Consider the following 15,917-nt stretch of genomic DNA (forward strand, 5'->3'; position numbering starts at 1 on the left):
TATATATACAATATATATATATTTTATTTATCTATTTTTTTAATGTTGTGTCAATAATATTTATAACACTGAATCTGAGTGGAAGCTGAAAGTTTATCAAAGTTCACTTAGCTTGCAGTTTCAAAAAAGTTCCATATCCCATGAGGAACACATTCCAACAGTATTATTTCTCAACAGGGATCCCTGTTTCGCCAATCCCAGCTGTTTCAGGGGAAAGACTGTACCACTACAGTTCACCAGCTCACAATTCCAATTACCCCCAAAATCAAGTGGTCTAATCTCTTATCAGAGCACAAGAGGGAGGTTAGTTTCTAAATGCACAAATGACTGCTGTATGAAACAACTAGTCTTAAAACCAACAAGGGGAGGGAATATTCAAGATCTAGTTCTCACGGGAATTCAGGTTCTTGCATAAGGGGTAGTGATGATTGAACCACATTGTATTAGTGATTATAATAAAATGAAATCTGAGATTGATACTGTAGGAAAAACAATAAATAAAACCACTACAGTAACAGATAACCTTAACACTAAAAAGAGCAGTTGCAAAAGTTAAAAGTTTGGGTGGAGATTGTTAAAAAAATGACCACCTTATAAGCCTAGATAAAAGTACTTAACATATTTAAAAAAGGTCAAAATAAGAACAAACATCTGTCCGTATTGGCTAAATGATGCCATGAAACAGGCTGTTAAAACAAAAAGGCATATTTTAAAACAGGGGTGTCCAACCTTTTGGCTTCCCTGGGCCGCACTGGCTGAAAAAAATGTTTCTGGGGCCGCGCAAACGCTGCAGCAAGACAGAGGAGGGAGCCGGAAAGACGGTAAACACCCGGGGCAGCAGAGGAAAACACTGCATCGCCCTCGACCGGGGCCGCACAAAATATTTCACGGGGCCGCAGGTTGGAAACCCCTGTTTTAAAAAATAGAAAGTAAGAATTAATGAGGATAACTGGAGAGTATATAAGCACTGGCAAATTAGATGCAAAGCATTAATAAAGCAGATTAAGTTGGAATTTGACAAGACACTTGCCAAAAAGACAAAAGCTGATAATAACCTTGTGCAAATGCTTTAAAAATAAGTGATCAGAATAATCAGAATGATAGTATATCGAACGGAGCGAGTTCTATTGAACAAGACAATATAAATAAGGGAGCCTCGACCCTGAGGAAGGTGTGTGAAACATGGACATGTTGGTGGAGGCGCTCCTATCTTAAAAATAAAATCTTACAAGTTAAGTGAAAGTTTTATACTCACTATTTATATCAAAAGAATTGAAAGAAGAAAAATATATATATAAAAAAAACGTTATATTTTGATCCCATGAGATCCTATGAAGATTGGGTTCGGTGAGCTCTGTTCACCTGAACCAACGGGAGATCAACCCTCTGAGGATCGAGTATCAAAGTATTTCCTTATGTATATTCATTTATGAATGGGTGAATATTATATTTAACCGGATGTTTATGATATGAAGTTTAAAAATAAGTGAATCATTTGGGTCTTTAGAAGGGCAATTCTATTACTGTGAATCTATAGCTAGGCATCCAGAGGGCACCTATGTGGCTCCTATACTATAAAGGAAAGTAAGCACCTTTTTTCCTTTATAGAACACCAGTGTAACAAGTGAAATATATACCTATAATTTAGATGTAAGATTTATTCTTTAAGCTGCTGTAAGTGATTGTGTCTAAATGCCAGAGATACATGTATAACTTATAGTATTCTATGAGTGAGCCCTGCTGAATGTGTACGTTTATCTGTAAAATACACACTATGTAAGATTATCTGCATCTTTACAGAAGTTCAAGTTCAAGTTTATTAGTATTTGATAAATCGCTTAATCGGTATGCTAAGCGATGTACAAAATTATAAAAAGAACAGTGCTTAGGTGAATTTTGGCATTTACTTGTATATGTGCACAAATATGCACATACATGCCACTTTTCTAATCTTTTACATGTGTAATCACAAATACAGAATGATTACAGAATTACCCTTTAGATGACTAGGAAGCTAAAAGGACATTGAGAAAAGATATCATCATCACAGAAAAACTAATGTCTCTGTTATAGTCTTTACTGTAGCGAATTCTGGGGAGATAACCATATCCAAACTGCAGCTGATGATGAGTTAGAACAATGAAAACAAGTCAGTGTGCCTCCAGGGGAAGATTAGGTACTTACCTTGATAATCTTCTTTCTAATAAACAGGCACATCATTCTTGAACCTGTGGGCTGTATACCTCTCTGGGCTGTCCTGTAATTCCTCAGTTTGTATCACAGCAGATGGTCAACCCTAGAGAAGAAAACTTAAGAGGGAGGGTTATGGGGACTCTGTTCTTCTCATATTACAATATTTAACAAGAAATAATCATGAACTATCTATAACATATAACAAAGTGGAATGAACAAGCTACTTACCTGGGTGCAACCTGCACTAACCATCTTGAAGTTCTGAAAGATACCACACGGTCTCTCCAAAAAAGAAGTGGTCTCCCCTATCCTTTACCTTGCTGGACAGAAGAAAAAAACCAAGATAGCCGGTAATACCACCATTAATGAGACAGAAAGCAGGCTAATGAACATCTGACAGGGCAGGCTTTAAGAATGATGTGCCTATTTACTAGAAAGAAGATTATCAAGGGAAGTATCTAATCCTCCCTTCTAATGCAATAGGCACATCATTCTTGAACCTGTGGGATATACCAAAGCAGTCCCCAGAATCTAGGGTGGGACAGATAAGCCTGCTGAAAGTACTGAAGATCCAAACGCGATATCCAATTTGGCCACTAAATCCACTCTATAAAACTTTGTGAAAGTATAGAGGGAGGACGATGTGGATGCTCTACAAATTTCTTCAGAGGAAACTGCTCTGGACTCCACCCAGGAAGCTCTTCCGCTCCTAGTGGAATTTGCCTTTAAGGATACCAGAGGTCGCTTTCCACTTCCAATATAAGATGAAGAAATGGACATATGAATCCATCTAGAAATGGTCGATTTTGATGCCGGCCGGCCCCAGTGGCTAGTACCCACCAGCACAAAGAGATGATCTGACAGTCGAAAATCATTCCTCACTTCCAGATAACCAAGCAACACTGTGAAATTTTATCACACTTCTTGGATACCGAGGGTGTGAAGGCAGGCAACCGTACTTCCTGGTTGATGCTGAAACTTGATACTACTTTCGGCATGAAAGAGGGTCTGTACACAGTGACAGTCTTCGAAAATCTTAGAAAAGGTTCTCTGCAGCATAAAGCCTGAAGTTCAGACACCTGTCGTGCTGATGTGACTGCCACTAAAAACGCTGTTTTAATTGTCAGGTCCATCACTGATGCCTTATCCAGAGGCTCATAAGAAGCTCTAGAGAGAGCCCACAGAACGAGATGAAGTCTCCATGTTGGAAAAGGCTGACAAATTGGAGGATGCAAAGGCATAGTGTTTAGAGCAACATTGGTCACATTCACTCGTCTAATGACGTTGGTTCATCATGCTTTTCACGTGATGAACGAAAGTACCGGCAGGCCCATATCGGGCATTTAAAAGCTGGGCGCCCTTAATGTTCGCCACCATTTTCAAAGAGAAAGTTTTGCAGAGGAGCTAGGTCGATTCCTGTTCCGTAAGTTGCTATGTTAAATTTTGAATAAAGAATACGTTATTGCACTGAATTTAAGGTTATCTTGAGTTACTATATAGTATCATTAATGTAATTTTTGTGTTTCAGGCACTGTCAATCATTTCCCCTGACGAAGCCACATCGGGTGAAACGGTGGCCCCGTTGGGATAAAAACAGTGCTGACAACTGACTCAGATAAGTGCTTTTTGAATACATGCACTATCTTATTAAAGTTTGGATATTTATTTCCCTTAAAACAATATTAAAAAATGTAAACACAAAAAGATAAAAATATAAAAACATATAAAAATATTTGAAAAACATTTAAATTTATTAGGTGCAGCAAGCACATGCCTGATGCCAATGAATGAGATCCTGACCGAAGATTGGCAATAATCAGTATTTTGCTGGATGACTCGGTCTCTGAGGCACGGCTATGCTCGCTACAAAATTCAGTAGGAAGTAATTTTGTATCTTCAGGGGGTGGAGAGGTGCCAGCGCCCACACCAAGATGGCACACTGGGCATTCTACCCCCTTACTACACTACCGCCAACACCTGCAAGTAATGCCAAGCTGTTAGTGCTGGCCTGTCCTGAAACTCCCTGATCTCTCTTTTAACATAACATAACAAACAAAACTTTATTCTTCTATACCGTCATAATCAAACAATTTCTAGGAGGTTTACACAGAAGAAGGCTGGACAATCAGCGAAATACAACTAACTGAAATACAACAAATTTCCTAAAATACTCAATATAAAAGTTCTGATTAGTATCCTCAGTTAGGAAATAATTTGTCAAACAGTGTTGACTTAATTACTTTTTGAAATGCACCATAAGGCAACATAGCTCCATCAGAGCTGCTGCTTACTTGCTTGAAATGCTAGTGTTCTATCCAAAAAAGTCTTGTGTCTGCAACCAATTATATTTGGATATGTAAATAAATTGGAATTCCTAGTTATCCTCGTTGGACTATATAACACAAAATGAGATAAAAGGTAATTTGGGGCCACTCCCCAAACCAGCTTAAAAAAGATGCATGAAAATTTGAATAACACTCGTGCTTCTACCGGGAGCCAATGCAACAGTCGATAGTAAGGACTAATATGGTCCTTCTTCTTCAGCCCAAATATCAATCGAACAGCCGTATTCTGTACTATTCTCAATTTTCTCAAGATTTTCTTTGGGGCTCCCAGATAGACAAATTACAGTAATCCAATATGGATAAAACTAGCGCCTCCCCTTATTCATGCTGTACTTGCCTTATTTGTCTCTTTTCTTATAAAGATTTTATTTCTCCCCTTTTTGACCTAATGTACCAGTTTGTTATGTCACCCTGTTATTTGTAAGTATTTATTTCATGTTCTAATTGTATTATTATTGGACTGTTATTCGCTTAGAGGGGCATAATCGAAAGGAACTTCTAAGTCCGTTTTCATCTAAGTCACAAGTCGTCCAAAGTAAAAATCAGCCTAGGATACATTTTTGAAAAATACGTCCAGATTTTTTTTTCTTGCGAAAATCGTCTAATTATACATCCTGCCGATCTGATCATCCAAGTTGCTAAATCGTCCATCTTTATACCATTTTTTGTCCAACTTTTCATCCAAGTCAAAGACGTCTAGAACAAGCCCTGTTGGACGTGGGAGGGGTCTGCAAAGTGATGTACTGAACACCCAGACATGGCACCTAAATAGTGGGGTACCTTACAGGGCACTGCTGTGAACTTCACAAAAAGGGTGCCATGTCTTCATCTCACTACAGCTCCCTTATAGCTCATGGTGAGCCCTCCCAACCACCTCCAGAATCCCCTAGACCCACTTATCTACCATCCTAATAGCCCTTATGGCTGCAGGAGCCACTTATATGCCAGTGAAAAGGGTTTTGGGGGTGTATAGGGGAGTGCACATGTTTCAGTATCAATGCAGTGATTACAGGGGCTTATGGGCATGGGTCCTCCTCTCCATGAGTCCCTAACCCACCCCCAAGACGGCTTAAGCCGCCTCTGTGTTGGACGACTAGGCTTTCCTATGCCAGGCTGACAGATGATGATGGTCTGGAGGCTGAATTTTAAAGGTATGATTACAATCTGGGGGGTGGTCGGTGATCACTGGGGTAGTGTGTGGGGGTCTGTTTTATGTGTTTGCAGTGCTTATCTGGTGACTTTAGGTGGGTTTTTGTGACTTAGACCATGTTTTAAATGGTCTAAGTCACAACGTCCAAGTTCCGTCGATCCTGGGCTGTATAACTTTCGGTTATACATGCTGTACGACTAAGTCTAAGATGGCCCTTGTCCCGCCCAACTCCCGCCCTCAACACTCCTCCTGAAATGCCCTGTTTAGCTTTGGTCGTTCAGCGGCACTATGAAGGCCTAGGTCGTTTAGAAATACGTCCAAAACCCGTTTTCATTATTGGCACTTGGACGTATTTGGACAATGTTTGTCCAAGTGCCGACTTAGACCGGTTTTTGGACGTTTTTCTCTTTCGATTTTGAGCCCCTTAGTAATCCCAGATAAGCGATTTTATCAAATTTTATTAAACTTGAAACTTGAACTTGATCTGACATGTGAGCTTTGCTGTGTGCGCTACTGGAAGGAAATCTTTGTTTTCCTTTGTGTTGAAATTAATGTCCAAATGTCTTTTTGGAAAGTTTATAACCCAGCCCAGGCTCTGCAGAAACTGGATTACATGCTCCACTGCTGTCCTTCCCTCAGATTCAAACAGAGCTTATTTTCATCTAATCATCCAGGTAAGGATGTATCTGTATCCCTTCCTTGTGGAGGTGAACTGCTACTACAATAATCACCTTGGTGGAAGTAAGTAGGCACTGTGGCCAATCTAAACGGAAGGGCTGAGAACTGGAAGTTCTGCTCAAGAACATGGAACCTCAAGAACTTTGTGTGATCCGGAAAAATCCAGAGAGGCAAGACATTTCTCCAGCTCCACAAAGGCAATGAACAACCTTAGCATTTCCATGCGGATGCGTAGTATCTTGAGGGCAGCATTGATCAACTTTAGATCCAGAGTTGGCCTCCATTCCTCTGAGTCTCTTTGGCCATGATAAAGTATATGGAGTATCTGCCTAAGCCAGATTGTTTGTCTAGGATGGCTGATATGTCTGCTAGATCTAGTAGTCTATTTACTGTTGCTCGGACTCCGACTGATTTCTTTGGCTTTCCCGTTGGAGAATTCAAAAAGAGGTTCAGATGGGGACAAAAGAACTTGAGCTTGTACTTCTCCTGAATAATTTCTAGTACCCAGTGGTCTGATGTGATGTCGCCCATGCTTCCTAATAAGCTACCAACCTCCCTCCTATCCTTGGAGGTATAGCTCCTGACTTGACATCATAACTGCTTCTTGCAGGCTGTTGTGAGGTGAGATCCTGAGGACTGGGGAATGCTTGGCACCCCCAAATCTCTGTCCAACCAAATCTCTATCTTTGCCTTGAAATGATCTCTGGACCAAAGGCGAAAGCACTAAGAACCACAAAAATTACTTTGATCTGACCCCCTAGGGGTCCTTGGCCTGCTGTCTGGTAAAGACTTTGATTTATGATCCTGAAAGCTGGCCACACGATCGTCAATACCCTTACTAAAGAACAATTGACTTTTAAAAGGCAATTTGCTCAAAGTAGCCTTAGAGGATGAATCTCCCACCCACTGTCTGATCCAAAGCATTCTACAGGCAGAAATAACATATGTAGAAACCTTGTTCAGGACCCTGAACAGATCAAACAGAGCATCTGCCACATAATCCACTTCCAATATAAGAAACTAGGGATTCATGTCAGCATCCGCTCCTGGAAAACAACGTAACCTCGAGTGACAAGCATGTGCAAAGCACATGCCGTTGCTGCTGCCTTCAATTCCAATGCTGTGGCCTCAAATTGCCTCATAAGAACAAAATCCAGGCTGTGGTCCTGTGCATCTTTCAACACCACTCCCTCTTCATTGGGGAGAGAGGTACGCTTGGTAACCTGCGCCACGAGAGAAATCTACCTTTGGTAGAATAAACATCTGATGAAAATCAGCATCCATCGGGTAAAGTTTTGTCATGGCTTTAGCATTTTGTAATGTCTGAATGGGAGGGAAAGCTTGTGGTCTGAGCCTTAGTGCTGCTTATAAACGAGCACTAGGCAGTAGAGGTCTGCAGATGTTCTATCTTTAATTTCCAAAAGTGCTGTGGGCTTAAACAGTCTCCACGCAGTTGGGTCCTCTCCAAGATTCAGGGCTGCCACCTTGTCTGGACCTGGCCCTCCAAGGCAGGATGTAGAATCTTCTAGTACTGAGGACCCAGACTGGGAAAGTAAAGGCATAGATACAAAATCCATTTCATCCTAGTCCTTTTCTGACTGTACGCATGGCTCTCCTGTGGGGAAACTGTGCTCTTAGGGGGGGAGACCCCCTGGCATTACCACTGCCATGACTCTCGAGGAGTCACTACAACCACTGTAATTTAAGTGTGCTTCATAAGTCATACTTATAAATTCTGGAGAAAACGCCAGACCAGGACACCCAGAGGACCCTTGCAGGTGCTCCTGGCTCCACTTTGGCTCCTGGTTCCACTTTGGGGTTTAACGGCAGATGTGTGGCTGTGTTTCACCAGAGATTCTAAATCTCCCAGCTCCAGCCTGGAACTTGAGTCATCTGGGACCACATACCACCAGAGGGACTAGAGAAGGCTAACCCAGTGGCTCCCGCCCCCCGCTTATATGCTGCATGGCATGTTGGACATGGACAATGTTCAGCTAGCCATCCAATGCAAATCTAGCATGAATCCTGGCCTGAGGTATTTTAAGGCAGATAAAACTTTAATTCTAAAATTGGGAAGTCTAAGAAGGTCACCACAGCAGCGATTTTAGCACCAAAAATGGCCCGTGAGAGCTAAATAAGGGGTCCCTAGCCCTAAAAATCCTTCCAAACTTACTTTTAAAAGACCTCCCCAATTTATTTCATAGACTATTACAACCTGTACTCACTGTGCAATGCAGGTGCTGGGAGCTGCTTAGGCTGAAACTGTAGCCAGAGAACTTCTGCCTCAGACAAACCTGGAAACCCAGATAGCTTGCTTCTTCAAACTACTTCTCAGTTCCACTTGCTGGACTGAGACCTGAAATCCCTACCAGAACTCACATGCGAAGTCAGGTGGAGGAAGCGCAGTTAGTACCTGATCCTGGTGAAAAATCACAGTGGGGCTACTCAACCTGCACTCAAGCTCTCTGTGGCACAAATCCTGGAGCGAGCCTTGCTCCCAAGGGAATGATCCCAGAGCTCCTTAGCTGTCTGTCTACATATTATGTAAATTAACCTGTAACTTGCTGTGAACTCGCTGGGGAGAACAGGATATAACGCAAATTAAATAAATAAATCGTGCAGGATGGCCTCTTGGCTACAGTCAATTGCCCTCAGAGTCCGTATTCTCTTGCAGCCAGAGATTTTCCATTAACTAGGATCCTCTGCAGTACCAAAAAGCTTCACGACCGGATAAAAACCCGAAATTAAGGGAAAAGTAAACACGAGCAGAACAGACAGGCTCCTACCATCTCATGTGTAGAGAGTAAAACCAAGGAATTACAGGACAGCCCAGATTGCTGAGAAGCAGAGCAGAAAAATGAAAATGAGGCTCTCTACACCAGATCTCACGATCAGAGGTACACAGTCCACAGGTTCAAGAATGATGTGCCTATTACACTAGAAATGTGTGTTAGAGTAAATGAAACAGAAGCAAATCACCAGGACCTTATGGTATTCACTACTGAGTTCTAAAGGAACTTGCATAAAAAAAACCTGCAGACCTGTTATTGATAATCTATAATTTAAACGTGTTTGTTACAAAGGAGCGTAATGCCAATATTCAAAAAGTAACTATAGTCTGGTGATGGGGAAGGGCCAGTATGCCATACTAGCCCATCAGAATTCTTTGAAGTTGTGAATAAACATATGGAGAAAGATAAGGGGGTTAATAAAATATATTTTGATTTTCAAAATGAATTTAATAAGCCCCTTCCTGAGACTCCTCGGGAAATTAGAGACATTAGATAGGAAGTGATACCTCACTGTGGACTGATATCTGGTTAAAAGACAACTCCCCCCTCCCCTCCAACCCCCCAACCCCCCCAAAAAAACAAAAACAAAACAGAAACAAAAATAAGAACTAATAATCAGTTTTCTCAATGAAAAAAGGTAAATAGTGGAGTACCTTAAGGATCTGTGCTGGAAACAGAGTTGCTTAACTTATTCATTAACAATCTGGAAAAAGGAGTAACAAGTGAAGTGATCAAATTTGCAAATAAAACTAGAATATTTGAAGTAGTTAAAAAACATGCAGGCTATGAGTAACTGCAGAAGAACTTTGCCAGACTGGGTAACTGGGCATCTAAGTGGCCAATAAACTTTAATGTGGACAAATCACATGAACTGGATTACTCACCCAAATCCTAAAAGAAAATATGAAGACCCATTACTAGCAACTGGTAACCTATCACCCAGATCAGCCACTGTGCCTAACAAAGACTGCAGGGATGAGCTGGTAAACTATAGACTATATAGCCCCATGTCAGTGCAAATCAAATAGTATGAGTATTTTTTTTTCTTTTTTACATTTTAATTAAAAATTTAGTCGCAGAGCAAGCACAGTCACAGCTACAAATATCAAGAAGCTTAAAAACAGAATTATTAGGAATATGGACAAACAGATTCATGGAGAAGAGCCAACATAGATTTAATGAAGGGGAAGCCTGTCTTACCAATAAATTACTATTTTTGAGAGTTTACATAAACAAAGATAACGGTGCATTGTTTCCAGCATTCTCTCTAAGTTCTTTAGGAGTCTTCCACCAGCATTCCTGCCACGGGATACAACTTTTCAAAATGATTGGGGGTACTCCAAAGCCCTGCCCCCACCCTCCATAATAATAGTACTAACTGTAATGCCATTTTTCCATTCATTTTTCATAAATATACACAATATAATCTTATTAACAATAAAAAATGGTTAATCACAAAATTTAACTACACTGAATGCTTTTCAACATTCATTCCTACCAGAACATCTGGCCTTGGTCACACATGCAGAACACAGATAACCCCTATGCAAATACAGGACCACAAACTAAAAGTACACTAAATATACACAAACAAAACCCTAAGATGCCAGACTCTACATGCAGTACACCAGAGAAATAGAAATAAATTAATTTCTTCCTGAACAGTTCAAAATATAGACAGCAGATATAAATTCTCAAAGCTGACACATTTCAATCACTAAATTAAAAATAAAATCATATTCGCTACCTTTGTTGTCTGGTGATTTTATTTTTCTAATCATTTTTTCCCAGTCTCTGGTTGGACTTCCTTCTGTCTGTGCTCTTAACTGTGTTTCCAGGGCCTTCTTATCCATTTGCAGTTTTTTTTATCTTTCTTCACATCCTGTCTTACATCCATCTTTGGCATTAACTTTTAACATTCAACTTTCTTCCATTTTTCTGCTTTCTTCTCAAAATCTATCTAATTTTCCATGTCTTCTCTTCCCATCTATCCAAGTATACCATCTCCTTCCCCTATTCCCATCTATCCATAAGAAGCATTTCTTTTCTCTCTCTCCTTCCCTCCCTGTGCACCATCTCCTCCCTTTCTCTCCCCTCCATCCTTATGCACCATCTCCCCCTCTCTCTCTGACATCTCTGTATTCCTCCTTCCCCTTCTCTCCCCCTGCCGTGGTTTGACATCTCTGCATTCCTCCTTCCCCCTTCTATGGTCTGGCATCTTTCTCCTGTCCTCCCCACAGTTTGATATCTCTCTCTTCTCCCATGGTCTGGCATCTCTCTTTCCCACCCCTTGTCTGTTTCCCTCTGCTCTCATCCCTGCCCGCCCCACCCCTAGGCTAACTTAAAACAGCTTCAAGGGCATCTCTTCCCCCTTCTGTCCATCTCCCTTCCTTCCCTGTCTCCTTTCAAAGTTGAAATCTTCTTTTTCAGAGGGGCCCCGGCACAGTAACCATTCTCACAGGCTGCAGCGCTGCCCTGAAGATTTCCCTCTGCTGCAATCCACCCAGGCAGAAAGAGGAAGTTGCATCAGAGGTAGGCAGATTGCGGCAGAGGGAAAGCTTCAAGGCCAAGATGGCAGCCATGCTGGGGCCCCTCTGAAAAAGATTTTGATTTTGAAAGGAGACCAGGAAGATGAGGGGAAGGGAGGGAGATGGGCATAAGGGGACTAGAAGCCTGGACCGTATGCCAGCCCTGGTCATGTGAGGTCTCAAAAATATTGGGGATGCTCGGGCACCCACAGAGCTGGCGACCAATGTTCCCTCTAAGTTGAGCGCATGAGCGATCGCTCACTATTTTCATTGGCGTCACTCATAATTTTTCTCGTGTCGCTCACTAAAATACTGCAGTGGGAAACTGAGGACTGCATAGACTGCATAGATCCCCGACACACTTCTGAAGCTGGTGGGGATCTGAGAGGAGCCACTGCCATGTCTTCAGTGGCGTTCCAAGGGGGTGGGGGGGGGGCGCGGGTGCAGTCTTAGGGGGGGTGCAAAGCCGGCCAGGTCCCTAAGGCTGCCATCGGAGAGGAAGTTCGGGCCAGCCAATCGCTGCCTGGCTGGGTGGAACTTCCTCTCCGAAGGCAGAATTGACGTCGGGGGAATGCTGGTCGGCCTGACGGTGGTAAGCAGAGAGAGCTTGGGGCAGCTGCGGTGGTAGCTTTGGGGCCTGTTTCCCCCGATGGTGGCAGCAGTGGCTTTGTGGAGGGTAGGGAGAAAGAAAGAAAGAAAGGCGGCAGGCAAGGAGACAGAAGGGAAACAGAAAAAAAGAAAGGGGGCATCAAGAGAGATAAAAGAAAGAAAGGGCAGGGAGAGAGGAATAAAAAGTTAGGGGAGGGAATGAGGTCTGGAGGAGAGGAAGCATACAGGCTGAAAGAAGGGAAGAAAGATTGGATGCACAGTCAGAAGATGAAAGTGCAACCAGAGACTCATGAAATCACCAGACAAGGTAGGAAAAATGATTTTATTTTACATTTAGTGATCAAAATGTGTCTGAATTTATATATGCTGTCTATATTTTGTACTATGGCCCCCTTTTACTAAACCGCAATAGTGTTTTTTACCACAGGGAGCCTATGAGCGTCGAGAGCAGCGCTGGGCATTTAGCGCAATTCCCTGCGCTAAAAATTGCTATTGTGGTTTAATAAAAAGGAAGGGGGGTATATTTGTCTATTTTTGTATGGTTGTTACTGAGGTGACAATGCATAGAGTCATCTGCCTTGACCTCTTTGAAAAAAAACCAGAATAGGAATGATAATTAACATTTTCTCAGCGTATAGTGTGCTTTGTGTTTTTTAATTTTATTGTTGGTAGATCATTTTGACTTGGTCATTTTAAAGTAGCTCGCAAGCCCAAAAAGTTTGGGCACCCCTGAGCTAGAGCGTTGAAGCTGTGTATTTCTATTTTATCCCCTCTTTTACAAAACTGTGGAGTGTTTTTTAGCGCCAGCCGTGGTGGTAGCAGCTCTGATGCTCAGAATTCTATGAGCGTCAGAGCTGTTATCACCGTGGCTAAAATCCACATTACAGTTTTGTAAAAGGGGGAGGGGTTAGTTTGTGATGACATATTCCATACTAGGCGAAGGTGTTTTCTGTGTTCTGTGTGTTCGAAAGACATGGTTTTCTGTTAGGATTGACGGTGTAGAATTGATCTGTGCTGGTCTGGCTTGTTTAGTTTTACAATGGGTGTATTGATGTACTGCTCACTGCAATATGTAAGATGCTGCCTTTTCCTAGGTACTCATGTGTGACGTGTGGCTTGTTACTAAAAATCATGTTTTCGTACAGATGGGGGGGAGGTGCCAAAAAATGATGGGCCCCGGGTGTTACATATGCTAGGTACGCCACTGTATGTGAAGATACCAGAAAGCTGGCGAAGCAAAAACTTTAAGTGAATTGTTATTCTTCTAAGTTTTGAGTATTTAATCCTCCCACAATCTCACGGGCACTCGTCCTCCGCGCCTGCTCATAAATTTGTGGAGTATGTACCGTAGCTTGTTGCTCATGCATTTTCTTTTTGCACATATCTCATCAATCCTTAGAGGGAACATTGCTGGCAACTATGATGGGGTGCTACATCAATACTGCATTTTCATTTGTGAGGGGTGGGAAGGTTCTGCAGGACTCCCTGTTTGCCCCTTAAGAATGAAAACATGACACTGATACATCCCTCCCTCTGAAATTAAAAATAAAAATCCAAGGTAGTCTAGTGACCCTTCACCCCCATCTGACCTGACCCCCCTTGACCCAACTTAAAAAATGAATTCCCTGGCATCAAGTAGCCCCTTCTCTCCCTTTGACTTAAAAAAATGAAATCCACAAAGACCAATATTCAAAGCGATTTAAGCAGGCAGGGGAAGCTCCTCCCCGCTTAAATCACCTGGAGCTACCAAACTTCCAATATTCAGCAGCTCTTAACTGGGCGATGCCATTGAATATTGGCTCTAACTTGCTCCCAAAAAGATGAGTTGGAGAGGAGCCAGCATTTAAACAGGTGCTGGTAATATTCAATGCTGGGACCCACATAGCTAAGTGGAATAAATTAGGAAAGCTCATAAGCTGTCTTAATTTTGGCCACTTAGCTATGAAGATTTCAGCAATGAATACCGGCTGGCATCCACATACTGTAATTACGAAAAAGATGCCTGGAGCTCTGGGAGCCCCCTTCCACCTCTTCCCCTCCTCACAGGTTGCGACATTTAGTACCTCCCTCTGGAATGCCTCCCACTCCCCAACCTTCCCCCTTGGTCTAGGTAGGTCCCTTACTCCAGTGGGGTCAATGGGGGGAAGAAGCAAAGCCCACTTGCTCCTGCCTCCTGTTGCTTCCTGAAGCAAATAAACCTCTTGTGGCACTTGTAGTATTTGTCATTGTCTTCAACCAGTCAGAAGGAGCAGGAATGGATGGGCTCCACTCCCATATCCATCTCCCCCACTGGATTACCAGGGAGGCCCATCTAGATCAGGAGCAGGTTGGAGGAATGTTCTAAAGGACAGGGGGTACTGAATGTCTCAGCCTGGGGTGAGGAGGAGGAAAGGAGGGAGCTTCCAAGGCTCTAGGCATCATTTACATAGTTACATTACATTACATTAGTGATTTCTATTCCGCCTGTGCCTTGCGGTTCTAGGCGGATTACAATTTAGAAGATGTCTGGACATTTCCAGTAGAATTGCATAACAAGGAAGTGAGTATATTACAGGTTACAGTATAGAATAGTAACACAGTTCAGGTTACAGAAGATGGTTACATAGTGTTGATGGAAGAAGTTACAGATGGTGATAGCTTATAGGTTTCTTTAATATGTGATACATCGTTTAAGGAAGAAATTTTCTGGTTGCTGATGGAGATTGTTTATTTGGGTTTCTTAATATATGTTGGAGATATAGTTTGAAGAGAAGATTAGTTTGAGGTTTTGATTAGGCATTACAATAGGGGTGGTATTTCCGAGGGTATAATCTTGAGCTAATGATATGGAGGTTAGAATGGTTAGAGTGGTGGGAAGTATTTTTTGAATAGATGTGTTTTTATTTCTTTTCTGAACACTTTAATGTCTGTTGTTTTGTTCAGTATTTTGGAGATGGAAGGGTCAATTTTAGCTGCCTGTGTCGCTAGAAGGTTGTCGTATAGTTTCTTGTATCTAGTACCATTGAGAGGAGGGTAGGTGAAGAGGTTCTGAGTTCTCCTTCTTCTAGGTGGGAGGTCTCGGTATAGTTATCTAGGTCTCGGCTGATGTTCAGCCGGGGGTCCACATAGTTGTCTTATGCGGGCCCCGAATGAATATTGGCCAGGACCTGTATAAGCTCTGCTGGCTAGCAGCAGGAAAATTAGTTCTGGATATTTAGTGCTAGGATATTTAGTGCTATGGTCAGCAATTAAAAAATTGTATTTCAGTTATAGGGAGGTATGTTATGGGGGAGTGGGAAGTTAAAAAATGATAGTGTGTTTTATATAACAACTGTTTACAATATATATTAGTTTTGGATGTATTCAACTGCATTCTGATATTGTGGATATGGTCTTTTCTGTTATGGTTTGTCTTGCAATAAACAGATTTAAATATTTAAAAATTTGTATTTTTCGGTATCATAGTTCTACTGTTTATTCATTGAGGGTTCAAGAATTCCCTGATGTAGCAAAAACCACACAAAAGCGCCAATGTTAATTTCTTTTAATAAGACCTAGGGTTTAGCCTTAGGTGGTCTATTCTTTCTGAAATGTCCATGCAAATGTGTGGTAAAATATCAGTCTCAAACTTATATTTTCTTTG

General features: G+C 41.9%; 1 protein-coding gene across 10 annotated transcripts in view; it reads right to left on the reverse strand.

The window, feature by feature from the left end:
* HMBOX1 (homeobox containing 1) overlaps positions 1–15,917 on the reverse strand; it is a 425,772-nt gene that overhangs the window by 13,202 nt on the left and 396,653 nt on the right. The window contains exon 11 of one of the 10 annotated variants that reach the window (XM_033938855.1): positions 9,812–9,861. The exons of the other annotated variants lie outside the window; for them this stretch is intronic. Coding sequence (XP_033794746.1) covers positions 9,847–9,861 — 15 coding nt within the window. The 3' untranslated portion in view covers positions 9,812–9,846. The remainder of the gene's footprint in view (positions 1–9,811; positions 9,862–15,917) is intronic. 10 annotated transcript variants of the gene reach the window in all.

Source organism: Geotrypetes seraphini, chromosome 3 (assembly GCF_902459505.1).
Source record: "Geotrypetes seraphini chromosome 3, aGeoSer1.1, whole genome shotgun sequence".
Lineage (NCBI taxonomy): Eukaryota > Metazoa > Chordata > Amphibia > Gymnophiona > Dermophiidae > Geotrypetes > Geotrypetes seraphini.